Source organism: Anomaloglossus baeobatrachus, chromosome 10, assembly GCF_048569485.1.
Source record: "Anomaloglossus baeobatrachus isolate aAnoBae1 chromosome 10, aAnoBae1.hap1, whole genome shotgun sequence".
Taxonomy (NCBI): Eukaryota; Metazoa; Chordata; class Amphibia; order Anura; family Aromobatidae; genus Anomaloglossus; species Anomaloglossus baeobatrachus.
Window position 1 is genome coordinate 176,280,342 of NC_134362.1, and position 13,607 is coordinate 176,293,948.

The 13,607-nt window shown below is 42.2% G+C and overlaps 1 protein-coding gene across 1 annotated transcript in view; it reads left to right on the forward strand.

Annotated features, from left to right (window-relative positions):
* ADAMTS18 (ADAM metallopeptidase with thrombospondin type 1 motif 18) overlaps nt 1–13,607 on the forward strand; it is a 157,924-nt gene that overhangs the window by 95,257 nt on the left and 49,060 nt on the right. The window contains exons 9-15 of the mRNA XM_075326940.1: nt 1,509–1,646; nt 5,547–5,700; nt 7,365–7,460; nt 7,580–7,728; nt 7,821–7,993; nt 10,597–10,727; nt 13,253–13,376. Coding sequence (XP_075183055.1) covers nt 1,509–1,646; nt 5,547–5,700; nt 7,365–7,460; nt 7,580–7,728; nt 7,821–7,993; nt 10,597–10,727; nt 13,253–13,376 — 965 coding nt within the window. The remainder of the gene's footprint in view (nt 1–1,508; nt 1,647–5,546; nt 5,701–7,364; nt 7,461–7,579; nt 7,729–7,820; nt 7,994–10,596; nt 10,728–13,252; nt 13,377–13,607) is intronic.

The window sequence follows — 13,607 nt, forward strand, 5'->3', positions numbered from 1 at the left end:
AATAGGTGCTGCCTAGGAAAACCACTAACAGTGCAAGAATGTAACTGGTGTTTATCCGATAAGGTAAACCCCATAGCTGAATGGATGGAATTCCAAAACAAAAAATCCACCTAAAGGTATTACCAGCAAGAAAGTGCAGTGAAAGGTGAACATATAAAACCCAACCCAGAATGTGATAGTGCAGACCAAATGGGAAAATGAAAAACACCTGTAGAGAAGTGAACCAAGAATGGAGAACAAAGACAATAAGAACCATCAGAATTTGGACAGGGAAAAAAAAACTATAGCCCAGCAGACAGAGGACCTGACCATGCAACAACAGATCACCGGATCACATCCTCAAATCGAGCCATAACAGCTGCTTATTATCTCTTATTTGCTCTATAGATCAAAGTTCTGAAACTACCAAATAATCCATGAACATTAATATTAAACAGGAGCTGCTCCTTACTTGTCAGATGTAGGAAACTTACATTCCCTTTTAGTTAATTTGCATTAAATCTGCATTGTCCCTCCTAGAAATGTGTGTATTTTTTATTATTTTGCCAGCATGAAACATTATAAAAGTTTACAAATCACTTTATTACAGGAATTATCTTCATTCCTGTAGAAAAATCGCAAGTAACATGTCTACAGCCCCGTCAGTCTTTTTGTTCGCCTTGAGCTGCATTTATTTGGAGTACAGATGATGGCAGTAATGGATCAGAACCTGTGTCCCTAACTCTGGGAATAAACTGTTGCAGGTGATTGTTCTGATTAGCAGAATACTCAGAGGAGGATACAAGAGCTAACCCGTCACTGCCATCATCTGTACTCCACATGAGCATGCTCAATACTGAAAGGAGCAGGCAGGAGCTGACCATTACTGTCATCAGCTATACTTCAAATGAGCATGCTCAAAACTCAGAGGAGGAGACAGATGAGAGATACTGACCCATCATGGCCATCATCTGTACTCTAAATAAGCATATGTAATATTCAAATGAGGAGACAGGAGCTGACCCATCACTGCCATCAGCTGTACTCCAAATGAACATGCTTAACACTCAGAGGAGGAGACAGGAGCTGACCCATCACTGCTATCATTTTTACACCACATGAACATGCTCAATGCTGAGAGGTGGAGTCAGAAGCCGACCCATCACTGCCATCATCTGTACTCCAATGAGTATGTTCTGATATCAATGCAGCTGAAGACAGGGAAATTGGGTTTGAAATCCATTTACATGCATTTTTTTGCACTAATAGATGATAAATTCCCTAATAAAGTGCAAAGTTTCATAGCTTCCCATGCTGTACAAAATTATATAATAATAAATTAAATTAAAGTTTAGTTACTATTTAAAAATATACCAAAAATATTGTTTATTGTACAGTCTACCCCTTTGTAATTTTCCTTTATCTGTGCTATTACTTACTGAGTGTTTGAAAGGGGAATTTTAATAATTAATAAATCATTAATTTAATTACTATATAGTTAATTTTAACAATTTGTTTCTTTTTATTAGTTTTGGAATGGTTCATGACGGAGAAGGAAATCCTTGCAGAAAGGCTGAGGGTAACATCATGTCTCCCACATTGTCTGGAAACAATGGCGTATTTTCCTGGTCATCCTGCAGTAGACAGTACCTGAAGGAGTTCCTCAGGTGAGGACAATCACTGTCTCGACATCATTTTCTTCTAGTCTATTGAGTTTCTGAATTTTGCATGTGATAATGATTTTCCAAAGAATCCCTGTAGGATTTTAATTGGCGACTTTATTAGTCCCCATATCTGTCGCTTCTGTCACGGTCAGTCCCAAGCCTGTATCGTGAAGAAGACCAAACCAGATGTTCTTCTTGTTTTCTGAAAGTTGAACAATTCCGAAAAAAATGACCTTTTGTTTCAATCTCCAGGTGTTGCTTTTAACCAACACCTTCCATTTTCCTCCTGTTTCCTGTTAACGACTTAGCAGAATTTCTGAGCATGTTGGAACATCTTGGAAGACTGGATTCTTCTGTACATGTTGGGATGAATCTTAAAAAACCACATGTTCTCATTCCTTGTAAAGTTCCAGGTCAAATAGTAATCAAAAAAATCAGATCCCTCTTGGATTATCAGCTCGTTAGTGCTAGTTTCTTCTTTGATTGCTGACCCCATTTTTGTCCAATTTGGACAAACCCTTTTTGGTAAGTGAGGTCCTTCAAGGATAAGCTGATCACGTGGGGGCTTCTGAGACCCACATGGATCAGCTATGATAAGTTGTGGAACCGTGAAGCAATTGTCACCATAGCGCCACCACCGGAGAAATAAAGCATTACACAGTTTAGTCGAAGGGCCGGTCATATAATGTTTGGAGAAGGGTTTGAACCAGTGGAATAGGACAACTGGAATCTCATTAGGTCCTACTATTTGTTCTAGGTTTTAAAAAAAATTAATGACTCATGGGTGTGAGGTTTGTGTGATATCGTGCTTAAAGGGAACTAATCATATTTTAACTATAGATTGCATAGAGAAGGAGTATTATTTTGTGATAAAAGGTTATAATAACTTTTATTTGATTGATGGAAATCTCTGCACATTCTAAGCTTAGTAGTCCAGTGGGTGGTCCCACTACACATTCTCATCTTAGTAGTTCAGTGGGCAGTCCCACTGAACATTCTAAGCTTAGTAGTCCAGTGGGCGGTTCCACTACACATGCCTAAGCTTAGTAGTCCAATGGATATTCCCACTGAACATTCTAAGCTTAGTAGTCCAGAGGGCGGTTCCAGTACACATGCTAAGCTTAGTAGTCCAGTGAGTAGTCGCACTACACATTCTCATCTTAGTAGTACAGTGGGCAGTCCCACTGAACATTCTAAGCTTAGTAGTCCAGTGGGCGGTTCCAGTACACATGCCTAAGCTTAATAGTCCAGTGGGTGGTCCCACTACACATTCTCATCTTAGTAGTTCAGTGGGCAGTCCCACTGAACATTCTAAGCTTAGTAGTCCAGTGGGCGGTTCCACTACACATGCCTAAGCTTAGTAGTCCAATGGATAGTCCCACTGAACATTCTAAGCTTAGTAGTCCAGAGGGCGGTTCCAGTACACATGCTAAGCTTAGTAGTCCAGTGAGTAGTCGCACTACACATTCTCATCTTAGTAGTACAGTGGGCAGTCCCACTGAACATTCTAAGCTTAGTAGTCCAGTGGGCGGTTCCAGTACACATGCCTAAGCTTAATAGTCCAGTGGGTGGTCCCACTACACATTCTCATCTTAGTAGTTCAGTGGGCAGTCCCACTGAACATTCTAAGCTTAGTAGTCCAGTGGGTAGTCCCACTGCACATTCTCATCTTAGTAGTCCAGTGGGTGGTTCCACTACACATGCTAAGCTTAGTAGTCCTGTGGGCGGTCACACTGAACATTCTAAGCTTAGTAGTCCAGAGGGTAGTCCCACTACACATTCTCATCTTAGTAGTTCAGTGGGTAGTCTCACTGAACATTCTAAGCTTAGTAGTCCAGTGGGTGCTTCCACTACACATGCTAAGCTTAGTAGTCCAGTGAGCGGTTCCACTACACATGACTGAGCTTAGTAGTCCAGTGGGTGGTCTTAGGCATTTAGAATCAGAAAAGAATCAGATTAATAAAATATAGTTTATACTGAATCTTTTCCACTCAGCTCCTTCTACTATATAACTTGCTGTATACAGATTGTAAATCATTTTCAATGTGACAAGTTCCCTTTAAACTATTAGTAAATATTTCCTTGCTTCGTGTGAAAAGGTATTTGCTTACATTATTACCGTGTTTCCCCAAAAATAAGCCATAGAAGGAATGGTTGGCCTTTTTGCAGTATGCTTAAAATATAAGCCCTACCCCAAAAATAAGCGCTAGCTGCAGTTCAATAATGAAGTGTCCAGGCAACTAAAAAAGTGAAAGGATAAAGCAGGACACTTCTTAAAGAAAGAAAACACAACCAAAAGAGAGAAGTCAGAGCCAAAAGAAAGCAGAAAGTCTTCCTGGATATTTTTAAATTTTAACTGAGTACTTCCTCCAATTCCCACTGCTTCACTGATTCCAGAACAGTTTTTCTTTTTTTTTTTGTGCCCCTCCATTCCAAAGTTATGCCCATCGGAAATAATGATGCAGATTTTTCCTTTAGCTAACTGGGCGTCTAACACATAACTTCCTTGTGGGCTTTTGCTTTTTCCCCTCTGACACTGACCAATCAGCATACTGTCACAGGGGACCAGGGCTCCTAGATCACCCCACAGGCTAGGGGGCCCTAGATGTCTCTTATCCCAGAGGTACTTTTAATGGTGAAGAGGTCTGGACCGCCAACCTAGCCCTGCTCTTGGCCAGCCTTGGTCTTATACTGCTTCTCCTCCACCCCAGGGGAGGTTTAGGACCGGAATGGTTAAACCCACACATATAGACAAACGGGGAAACCAAAACATCAACTCACAGCAATCACACACAAAGGTTTGAGACAATACGTGATCAGGAGGAAATAAAGAGCAGGGAGGGAAAAACAGACAGCAAGAGAATTCCCACAACACTCCAAATATCTCACTAGCAACTGGATCACAACAGCACATTGACTGGTATCGGTAAAGCCATAGTCAGCACAGGAAGTCAGTTTCCACCATCTTAAAAAGGTAAGAAGCTGTGATAGCTTTCTCTTAGCACGTTAACCTAGAGATAACCAGCAGGCTAGCATCATTACGGTCACATAAAGGTAAAAGACAATAAGAGGTAAAAAGAAAAATAAGAGCAGGGAGGAAACAACAAGATGAAGAGAGAACTCCTCAACCACTAACCTGCAAACCTGATCACTATTGAGCACACAGCTGGTCAACGCTTGGGCCTGCCTGTGCTACTCAGAAGCCCCAGAGAAACCACAGTGTTAAGTGTCAGTGTCTGTGGTGTGAACAGCGCCAGAGACCGCCATGACACTTGGTGAGTTTTAAGTCAACCGCCGTGTGACAAATACAAGCCCAAATGGTTGAAGGGAAAATTTGCGCCATTATATCCGAGAGGCATAACTTTGGAACGGAGAGGCACAGAGGGAAAAGAAAAACTGTTCCAGAATTAGTGGATCAGCGCCAATTGGATGATGGCCTCCATTTAAATAATATAAAAAAATCCCCTCAATTGGACTTACAATTGTTTAGATCATTGGGTGTCATGATGATCAGGCCCCAACCAACCCTGTAGATGACTGATAAATGGTCATGGCTGGAATAATGGTGATGGCTTCAATCCATCGATGATCTTTAGTTATAAGAACATACTTGGCCATGTTTTCATTTTTGAACAAAGTGTAATTTAAGATATCATATTTTCTATATATTTCTGTCATTTTCCACAGTAACAGTAAATAAATTCACATTCATTTGGATGTTAGACGCAAAGTAAATTGAGTTAAAGTCTTAGCAATGCAGATTTTTTTTATTGCAATCCCATCTGCTTTGGTTAAAATTGGATCAATTTCACTAAATTGTCATTTGATAAAGCATGATTCAACCGAATGTAAACCGGTTACCCGTGTCTACGAGGAAATCACTCACACTGAATCCCATCACAGCACAGCTCAATCCTCCTGTCTTGTTGACGAGCCAAAGCAATTAGGACATTTCCAGTATCCTGAGAAGCTGCCCGGACAGATCTACGATGCTGACACTCAATGTAAATGGCAATTTGGACCAAAAGCAAAACAATGTAGCCTGACTTTTGTAAAGGTACGTGCGCACTTATCATTTTTTTCCTGCAGCCAAGTGCATTACTAATAGGATTTTTAGATAATTCGGAAAACCCTATGGTAATTCGGAAAAGAACAAATTTTGGCTTTCTGTTATATTACTTTGTCCATGTCAATGACTTCCTATCTAAATTAATTTAAAAGGGGCTATAAATAATGTATAATAAGTGTCATCAATTCTATTTTTGGTTATTTACTTGAGCTTTTGTCTTGGGGGTCAATCACATTGCAAAAAAAAATGAAGAAAAAATCGGCCACTGCAGCGCAAAGGCTGTGCAGTGGAGCCGTACTTACATCCTGGTATGTAGCCATCAATGGATTAGATTAGCAACTCCAGGTGGTGCTCAGCCTGCAGCACAGTCACTGTTCTGAAGAATCCAAGCAAAGGAAGAAAGGCGGCATCTCACCATGAGATTTTTCAGCTTTATTCAAAGCATGTGGATTACAGCATGTGGTGGAGAGGGAAGTGCGGGAGCGGCAAGCGGACGATGGCCGTTTCGCGCTGTAACAAGCGCTTTGACTAGTCCACAACCAGTCAAAGCGCTTGTTACAGCGAGAAACGGCCATCGTCCGCTTGCCACTTCCGCACTCCTCTCTCCCGCACATGCTGTAATTCAAATACTTTGAATAAAGCTGAAAAACTTCATGGTGAGATGCCGCCTTTCTTCCTTTTGTTAGTCCAATCACATTGCATTTTACCTCTTCCATTGAGTGTTTGAATTCCCAAAAAACAGGTTTCAGATGGCATTCAGATGGAGTATAAGACAGACTGAGTCATAGATGCTTGTGAGCTTGGTAGAGATGAGCGAGTACCGTAATATTCGTAATAGTTATACTCGTAACGAGTACTTTGTAATACTCATGTAATCGTTTCGAATAGCAGTGTTAACAGGTTCAGAAGATGCCATGACACCTAGTGAATTTAGAGCTGAACACTGTGCAACAGACAAGTAGCTAATAACCACGTATCCAATTCCCTACTCCTTCAGTTCTAACATACTGGTCTTTTTTTACTTCCCTGCTTCAATGCCGAACATGCATAAGACCTCTGCAGCCAATCAATGAGGTGATGTACATCATGATAAGTCAGTGATTGGCTGTAGCAGTTATGTAGATGTGACATCATCACTGTAGGGAAGTAGATAAAGACCAGACCCCTTTGGACCATCAGAGCGCTAGTTAGGTGTATCAGATCATTGGCGCTGGAGAAGAGAGTTATTGGTGTTAACTTGTAAGGATTGCTGGTGTGAGTGAAATACCCTCCTTCTATGCCATTGGAACTCCAAATTAGTGAGATTTGTTTTACGAGTGCTTGGAAATTATTGCAGCACACACCCTTTGTGGTGTTTCTGTTTTTTTACATCATGTGACCAGTTTATATAGTACCCCAAACAAAGAAATAACTTCTCAGAACCAAGCACCAATAAGAGCCGCAGGGGTGGGTGCAGAAATGTGAAACTTCTCCGCCCATCAGTGTTAGCTGAGTCCTATGACATCATTCAGTTATAAGACAAGATGGTTTCTTTAAAGAACAAAATGGATTGTATTCTCTCACAGTGGTTACATATACCATATATTCACGTACTCTTATGATACGTTGAAGAATGAAACTATATATATTACAGACATTTCTTTTTGCTTTAGGATATTTGTAAGTCTCTATGGTGCCACAAATCTGGACACAGGTGTGAGACAAAGTTCATGCCAGCAGCAGAGGGCACCGTCTGTGGCCTAAACATGGTAAGAATTTATGGTATAGGAGAAAGTGACTGTTCTTCAATAATATTCATAATTCTACTAAATGTTTTTACATTTCATATGCAATAATAAGATAATTCTTTACACTTGATCCTACATAGTGGTGTCGAAGGGGACAGTGTGTGAGATTTGGAGACAATGGGCCAAGACCAGCTAATGGAGGATGGTCAGACTGGTCAGACTGGTCGCTGTGTTCCAGAGACTGTGGTGCCGGAGTAAAGTATCAGGAGAGGTTCTGCAATAACCCAGTGTAAGTTTCTCTTGATCCGGTTGAATTTTTTGGCTAAACTCACCAATCGCTTGTGAAATAGTCTAATAAAACAATGTTCTTTATGATTATAGACCTCAGCATGGAGGGAAATACTGCCAGGGGTCCAGCCGCATTTATCAGATTTGTAACACACAGACTTGTCCCGCTAACACTCCAGATTTTCGAGCGCAGCAGTGCGCTGAATACAACAGCAAACCATTCCGAGGGTGGTACTACAAGTGGAAGCCCTACACAAAAGTGGAAGGTGAGCATTGTAGAAGAAAACAGTTTAATTGGTATTCTTAATAAATTGACAATAAAACATTGTGTTAAAGTTTAGACTATGTCCTTAAAACGTTTCTGTCCTTTCACAAAAAAATGTAGTAAAGTGTGGTCCTGCTACCCTCTTCCCGCAGACCAAGTTAAAACTGCTTTTGGTGCACAAACTATTCTAAGTTGTTTTGATTCTCTTGCTTTGGAAGGTGCCATCAACTCTTTTTGATTAGGTGGTTTCTCTTTGCCAGCATTCTGCCAGTACTATATGAGTTTGGACTTCCTTTCCCTTACCTCCCAGCATACATTGCTCCTGTTATTGTCCAATGGCTTGCCTGCTCAAACATTTATTATAGTTGTATGAAGTAGGACAGACAGGAGAGCAAACACAGAAAGACAAAGACCCACCTTCTCTTCCTGTAGAGAGACAAAGACCTGCCCCCTCTCTCTGTAGAGTGACAAAGATCTGCAACTTTTCTTGTAGAGATGTAAAGTACAATCCCTTCACTGTAAACAAAGGCCCTCCCCCTTCTTGTAAAAATACAAAGACCTGCCCTCTCTTTCTATACAGAGATAAGTAGAGAGACAAAGACCCATCCCCTCTTCCTGTAGAGAGACAAAGACCCACCTCCTCTTTTCATAAACAGACAAACACCCACCTCCGCTTCCTGTAGAGACAAAGACCTCTTCCTGTAGAGCAACAAATACTGCCCCCTCTTCCTGTAGAGAGACAAAGACCCACCCCCTTTTCCTGTAGAGAGTCAAAAATGCATCCCCTCTTCTTGTAGAGAGATAAAAGACCTTTCCCCTAATCCTGTAGAGACAAAGACCCATCCCCTCTTCCTTTAGAAATAAAGACCTGCCCCCTCTTCCTGTAGAGACAAAGACCTGCCTCCTCTTCCTGTAGAGAGACAAAGACCTGCCTTCTCTTCCTATAGAGTGACAAAGACCCACTCCCTCTTCCTTTAGAGACAAAGACCCACTCCCTCTTCCTGTAGAGAGACAAAGACCTGCCTCGTCTTCCTGTAGAGAGACAAAGACCTGCCTCCTCTTCCTGTACAGAGACAAAGACCTGTCCCCTCTTCCTGTAGAGTGACAAAGACCTGCCCCCTCTTCCTGTAGACCGACAAAGACCTGCCTCCTCTTCCTGTAGAGGGACAAAGACCTGCCTCCTCTTCCTGTAGAGAGACAAAGACCCACTCCCTCTTCCTTTAGAGACAAAGACCCACTCCCTCTTCCTGTACAGAGACAAAGACCTGCCTCCTCTTCCTGTACAGAGACAAAGACCTGCCCCCTCTTCCTGTAGAGACAAAGACCTGCCTCCTCTTTCTGTACAGAGTCAAAGATGCATCCTCTCATGCTGTAGAGAGACAAAGACCCACCCCCTCTTCCTGTACAGAGACAAAGACCCGCCCCCTCTTCCTGTACAGAGACAAAGACCCGCCCCCTCTTCCAGTACAGAGACAAAGACCCGCCCCCTCTTCCTGTAGAGACAAAGACCTGCCTCCTCTTCCTGTAGAGAGACAAAGACCTGCCCCCTCTTCCTGTAGAGCGACAAAGACCTGCCTCCTCTTCCTGTAGAGGGAGAAAGACCCACTCCCTCTTCCTTTAGAGACAAAGACCCACTCCCTTTTCCTGTACAGAGACAAAGACCTGCCTCCTCTTCCTGTACAGAGACAAAGACCTGCCCCCTCTTCCTGTAGAGACAAAGACCTGCCTCCTCTTTCTGTATGGAGTCAAAGATGCATCCTCTCATGCTGTAGAGAGACAAAGACCCGCCCCCTCTTCCTGTACAGAGACAAAGACCCACCCCCTCTTCCTGTACAGAGACAAAGACCCGCCCCCTCTTCCTGTACAGAGACAAAGACCCACCCCCTCTTCCTGTACAGAGACAAAGACTCGCCCCCTCTTCCTGTACAGAGACAAAGACCCACCCCCTCTTCCTGTACAGAGACAAAGACCCTCCCCCTCTTCCTGTACAGAGACAAAGACCCGCTCCCTCTTCCTGTACAGAGACAAAGACCCGGCCCCTCTTCCTGTACAGAGACAAATACCTACCTCCACTTCCAGTATTCCTCTCTATGTCTCTGCTGCTAGAAACTGATTACACTTGACAGTAGGCAGCAAATTAGACAGATGCGAGACTGCTCATGGCCCGCAGTTTGGAGTGTTTTTCCAGTTTTAAAAAGACAACAGACCTTTTAAATAAAATGATTTGCAGATTTTTATTGATCACATTGATAAATGAGATCAAGGTGTCGTAAAGTCATGGGGTCATTTTTTCCCTTTTTTGGTCCAACGGTAGCAAAATTTTTGCAAGCATCTGTTACAGCCATCTAGTACCTCATCTATCGTCCACATCCTTGGGTTTAGTAAGAATATGAGACCAAGTAATATTATATATCAGACAGACTGGGTTGAATTTATCTGAGGTTCTACATAGTTTTGAAGACCAATTATCTCTATTGTGACATCCAGTCCCAATAATGTCAAAAAAGTTGCCATGATCATTGCACACACAACATACTACAAGTAAGGTCCAATAAGTACTGGATCCTAGCGCGTCCTCACCAATGATATTTTGACTTGTTCCAGAAGAAAATATCTGCAAGTTATACTGTACGGCTGAAGATTTTGACTTTTTCTTTGCATTGTCCAACAAAGTAAAGGATGGGACGCCGTGCTCTTCCAATGGGCTCGACATTTGTATTGACGGCAGTTGCGAGGTAAAGACTTTACCAATTTTTTCTCAACTTTAGTTACACTTATCAGTTGATCAGATTGTTGGGAGAACATTTATCTTAAATTGTATCATCTGATTTTAATAAAACCTATTCCTGCTTAACATATGATCACCTGGAAAAGAGATGATGCTCCATGAAAGTGAACTTGACAGTAGATTCATGCTGCCCGAACTATAAGCAGCATCAACAAGACAGTAGTGGCGTTATTGTAACTGTGTGGGTTTTACTCTGAAATACTCGAGGTTTTCAGAGAAAACATACTTTGAAAAGCCAGCCTAGGACTATGTATTTTGGATGACCGGTCCCAAGACAAGTTCCTAACATCTTCTTAATGTCTCATTTTTCTAGACTGTCAGGTCTTGGGAATGAGGAGAAGTTTTAAATGTATGCTCTAGCTCTTTTTTGGCCTTCAAAGGATCAAGCTGAATGACCAACGGTTGGCCACCATTTTGCTGGATTTGCGCAAATCGAATCCCCAAAAATTTGGATTTCAGAAAGATTGAACTTTAGAGTAAAGCCCGCTTTACACTCTGCAATGTATCTTACGATGTGTCGGTGGGGTCACGTCGTAAGTGATGCACATCCGGCATCGTAAGGTACATTGCAGTGTGTGACAGGTACGTGCGATTGAACGGTAAAACGTTCATCGCATACACATCATACCTTTCTCTAGAATTGCACGTCAGATTGTTCATCGTACCCGGGGTAGCACACATTGCAGTGTGTGACACCCCGGGAACGATGAACAGATCTTACCTCCGTCCTGCGGCTCCCGACCCACAATGTGGAAGGAAGGAGGTGGGCGGGATGTTTACGTCCCGCTCAGCTCCACCCCTCTGCTTATATTGGCCAGCTGCCACGTGACGTCGATGTGACGCCGAGCGTCCCTCCCACTCCAGGAAGTGGACGTTCGCCGCTCACATCGAGGTTGTATGGAAGGCAAGTACGTGTGAGGGGGGTTAATCGTTTGTACGGCACATTCAACAAATTGAACGTGCAACACATATGATGGGGGTGTTGCAAATCGCATACGATATTGTATGCAAAATTGCAACGTGTAAAGCAGGCTTAAATTTATAACAAATTCAGGCAGACTGAAATTGATTCTCTAATCTTAGCTGTCATGTAATTGTCACAATGATTGGGGAGACCAGGAATCGGGGGTCCTAGACTGGCCCTCAGACTAGGGGGGCCCCTAGCTATCCCTTATCTCCGTTACCTCTGAAGGTGAGGATGTCTGAGCCGTCAGCTTGACCGGCCCTGATCTTATACCCCCTTTCCTTCTACACCATAGAAGGGCTGTGACAGGAGTGTGATGACACCAATAGAAAAAGATAAACAGGGGAAACCAAAAATCTCACAGCACACTCACGCAAAGGCAAAAGAAAGTAATGGGTAAGAAGGACAATAAGAGCACAGAGGAAACAACAAGATGACATTAGAATTTCATAACAACTCCAAGGACTACACAATATAATCTCCAGCAGGCCTGAGACACAACGGCACTACAGCACACGGACCAACACAGCAGTAAACTATAGTCGGCATGGGAACACAGATTCCACCATCATAAAAAGGTGGGGAGCAAATGTAATAGGTTTCAAACAACACGTGATCCTAGAGGTAACCAGCAGGCTAGCAGAGATTAACTCTTGTTAGCCTGATCATTACGCTCACACAAAGGTAAAATACAATAAGGTATGGAGGAAAATCTAATTCTTCTTTTTCTGGTTTAGCTTTTAGATCATAGAGGTAACCAGCAGGCTAGCAGAGATTAACTCTTCCTAGCCTGACCATTAATGAGCACAGAGCTGGTTGATGCCTGAGCCTTTCTGTGTAGCTCAGAAACAGCAGAGAAACCATAGTGTGGAGTGTCAGAATCTGTAGTGTGAACAGTGTCTGATGCCGCCATGACACTTGGCGAGTTATGCGCAAAACTTCATGTGACAGTAATATTACATTTCATTTGCAGAGAAACGCTTTTCTTAGCTGATCACAATGAACCGAGAAAATGTAATTGTTGTGTGGACTTCAAAATTTCATATAAGACAGCAATTTGTGTTCACTGACACTCTATTCTACCTGCATGTGATAAGAAATGCAGAAAATATTAATTTCCTTCTATAATATCCAATATATGGAAACCCTAGAAAGTTCTACGTATACTTACCCATATAATACCAGTTGCACAAAACAGCAATTTTAACTGACTCTGAAACATAAAACTACCGTAAAATGTCAAAATAAATGATGTGTAATTCATATTAACCGCAGAACAACCTTTAACTAAGCACTTAATTAATTGGTTGCATTGAGATTTCTATTATCTGTTGCGGTGTAAAATATCATCTTACTAAATGTACTGTGCAGGAAAGTGAATGGAATTTAATTTCACTTTGGCTCGGTGACAGCATGAAGAAATGATCTCTGTGCATCCTGTGATGCGATACGTTCCGACACTCACAGTCTCCTAACGCACATTTCATTTCTGTGAATTCCGGTGCCAGCTTGTAGGGTGTGATTATGTACTTGGATCAAAAGCAGCTTTGGATGCCTGCGGAGTCTGTAAAGGTGATAATTCTACATGCAAGTTTTACAGAGGACAGTACCTGAACCATCACAAAACTAACGGTAAGATCTTCTACTGATATAGAACAGTAGCATCCAAACAATGACTTGAGCACCCCATATGAATCTCCAACCCCCTTCAATGACTCTAGGGATGTTATAGTGTTACTAAGGCTTGGATCCGAGGGTTGACCCATTTGGATATGTGGAACCACACTAAGAACTATCACTTGGCTCCTGGGTAAGGATCATATGGTGAAAATATATGAGAAAGAAAGATGGATAGATAGATAG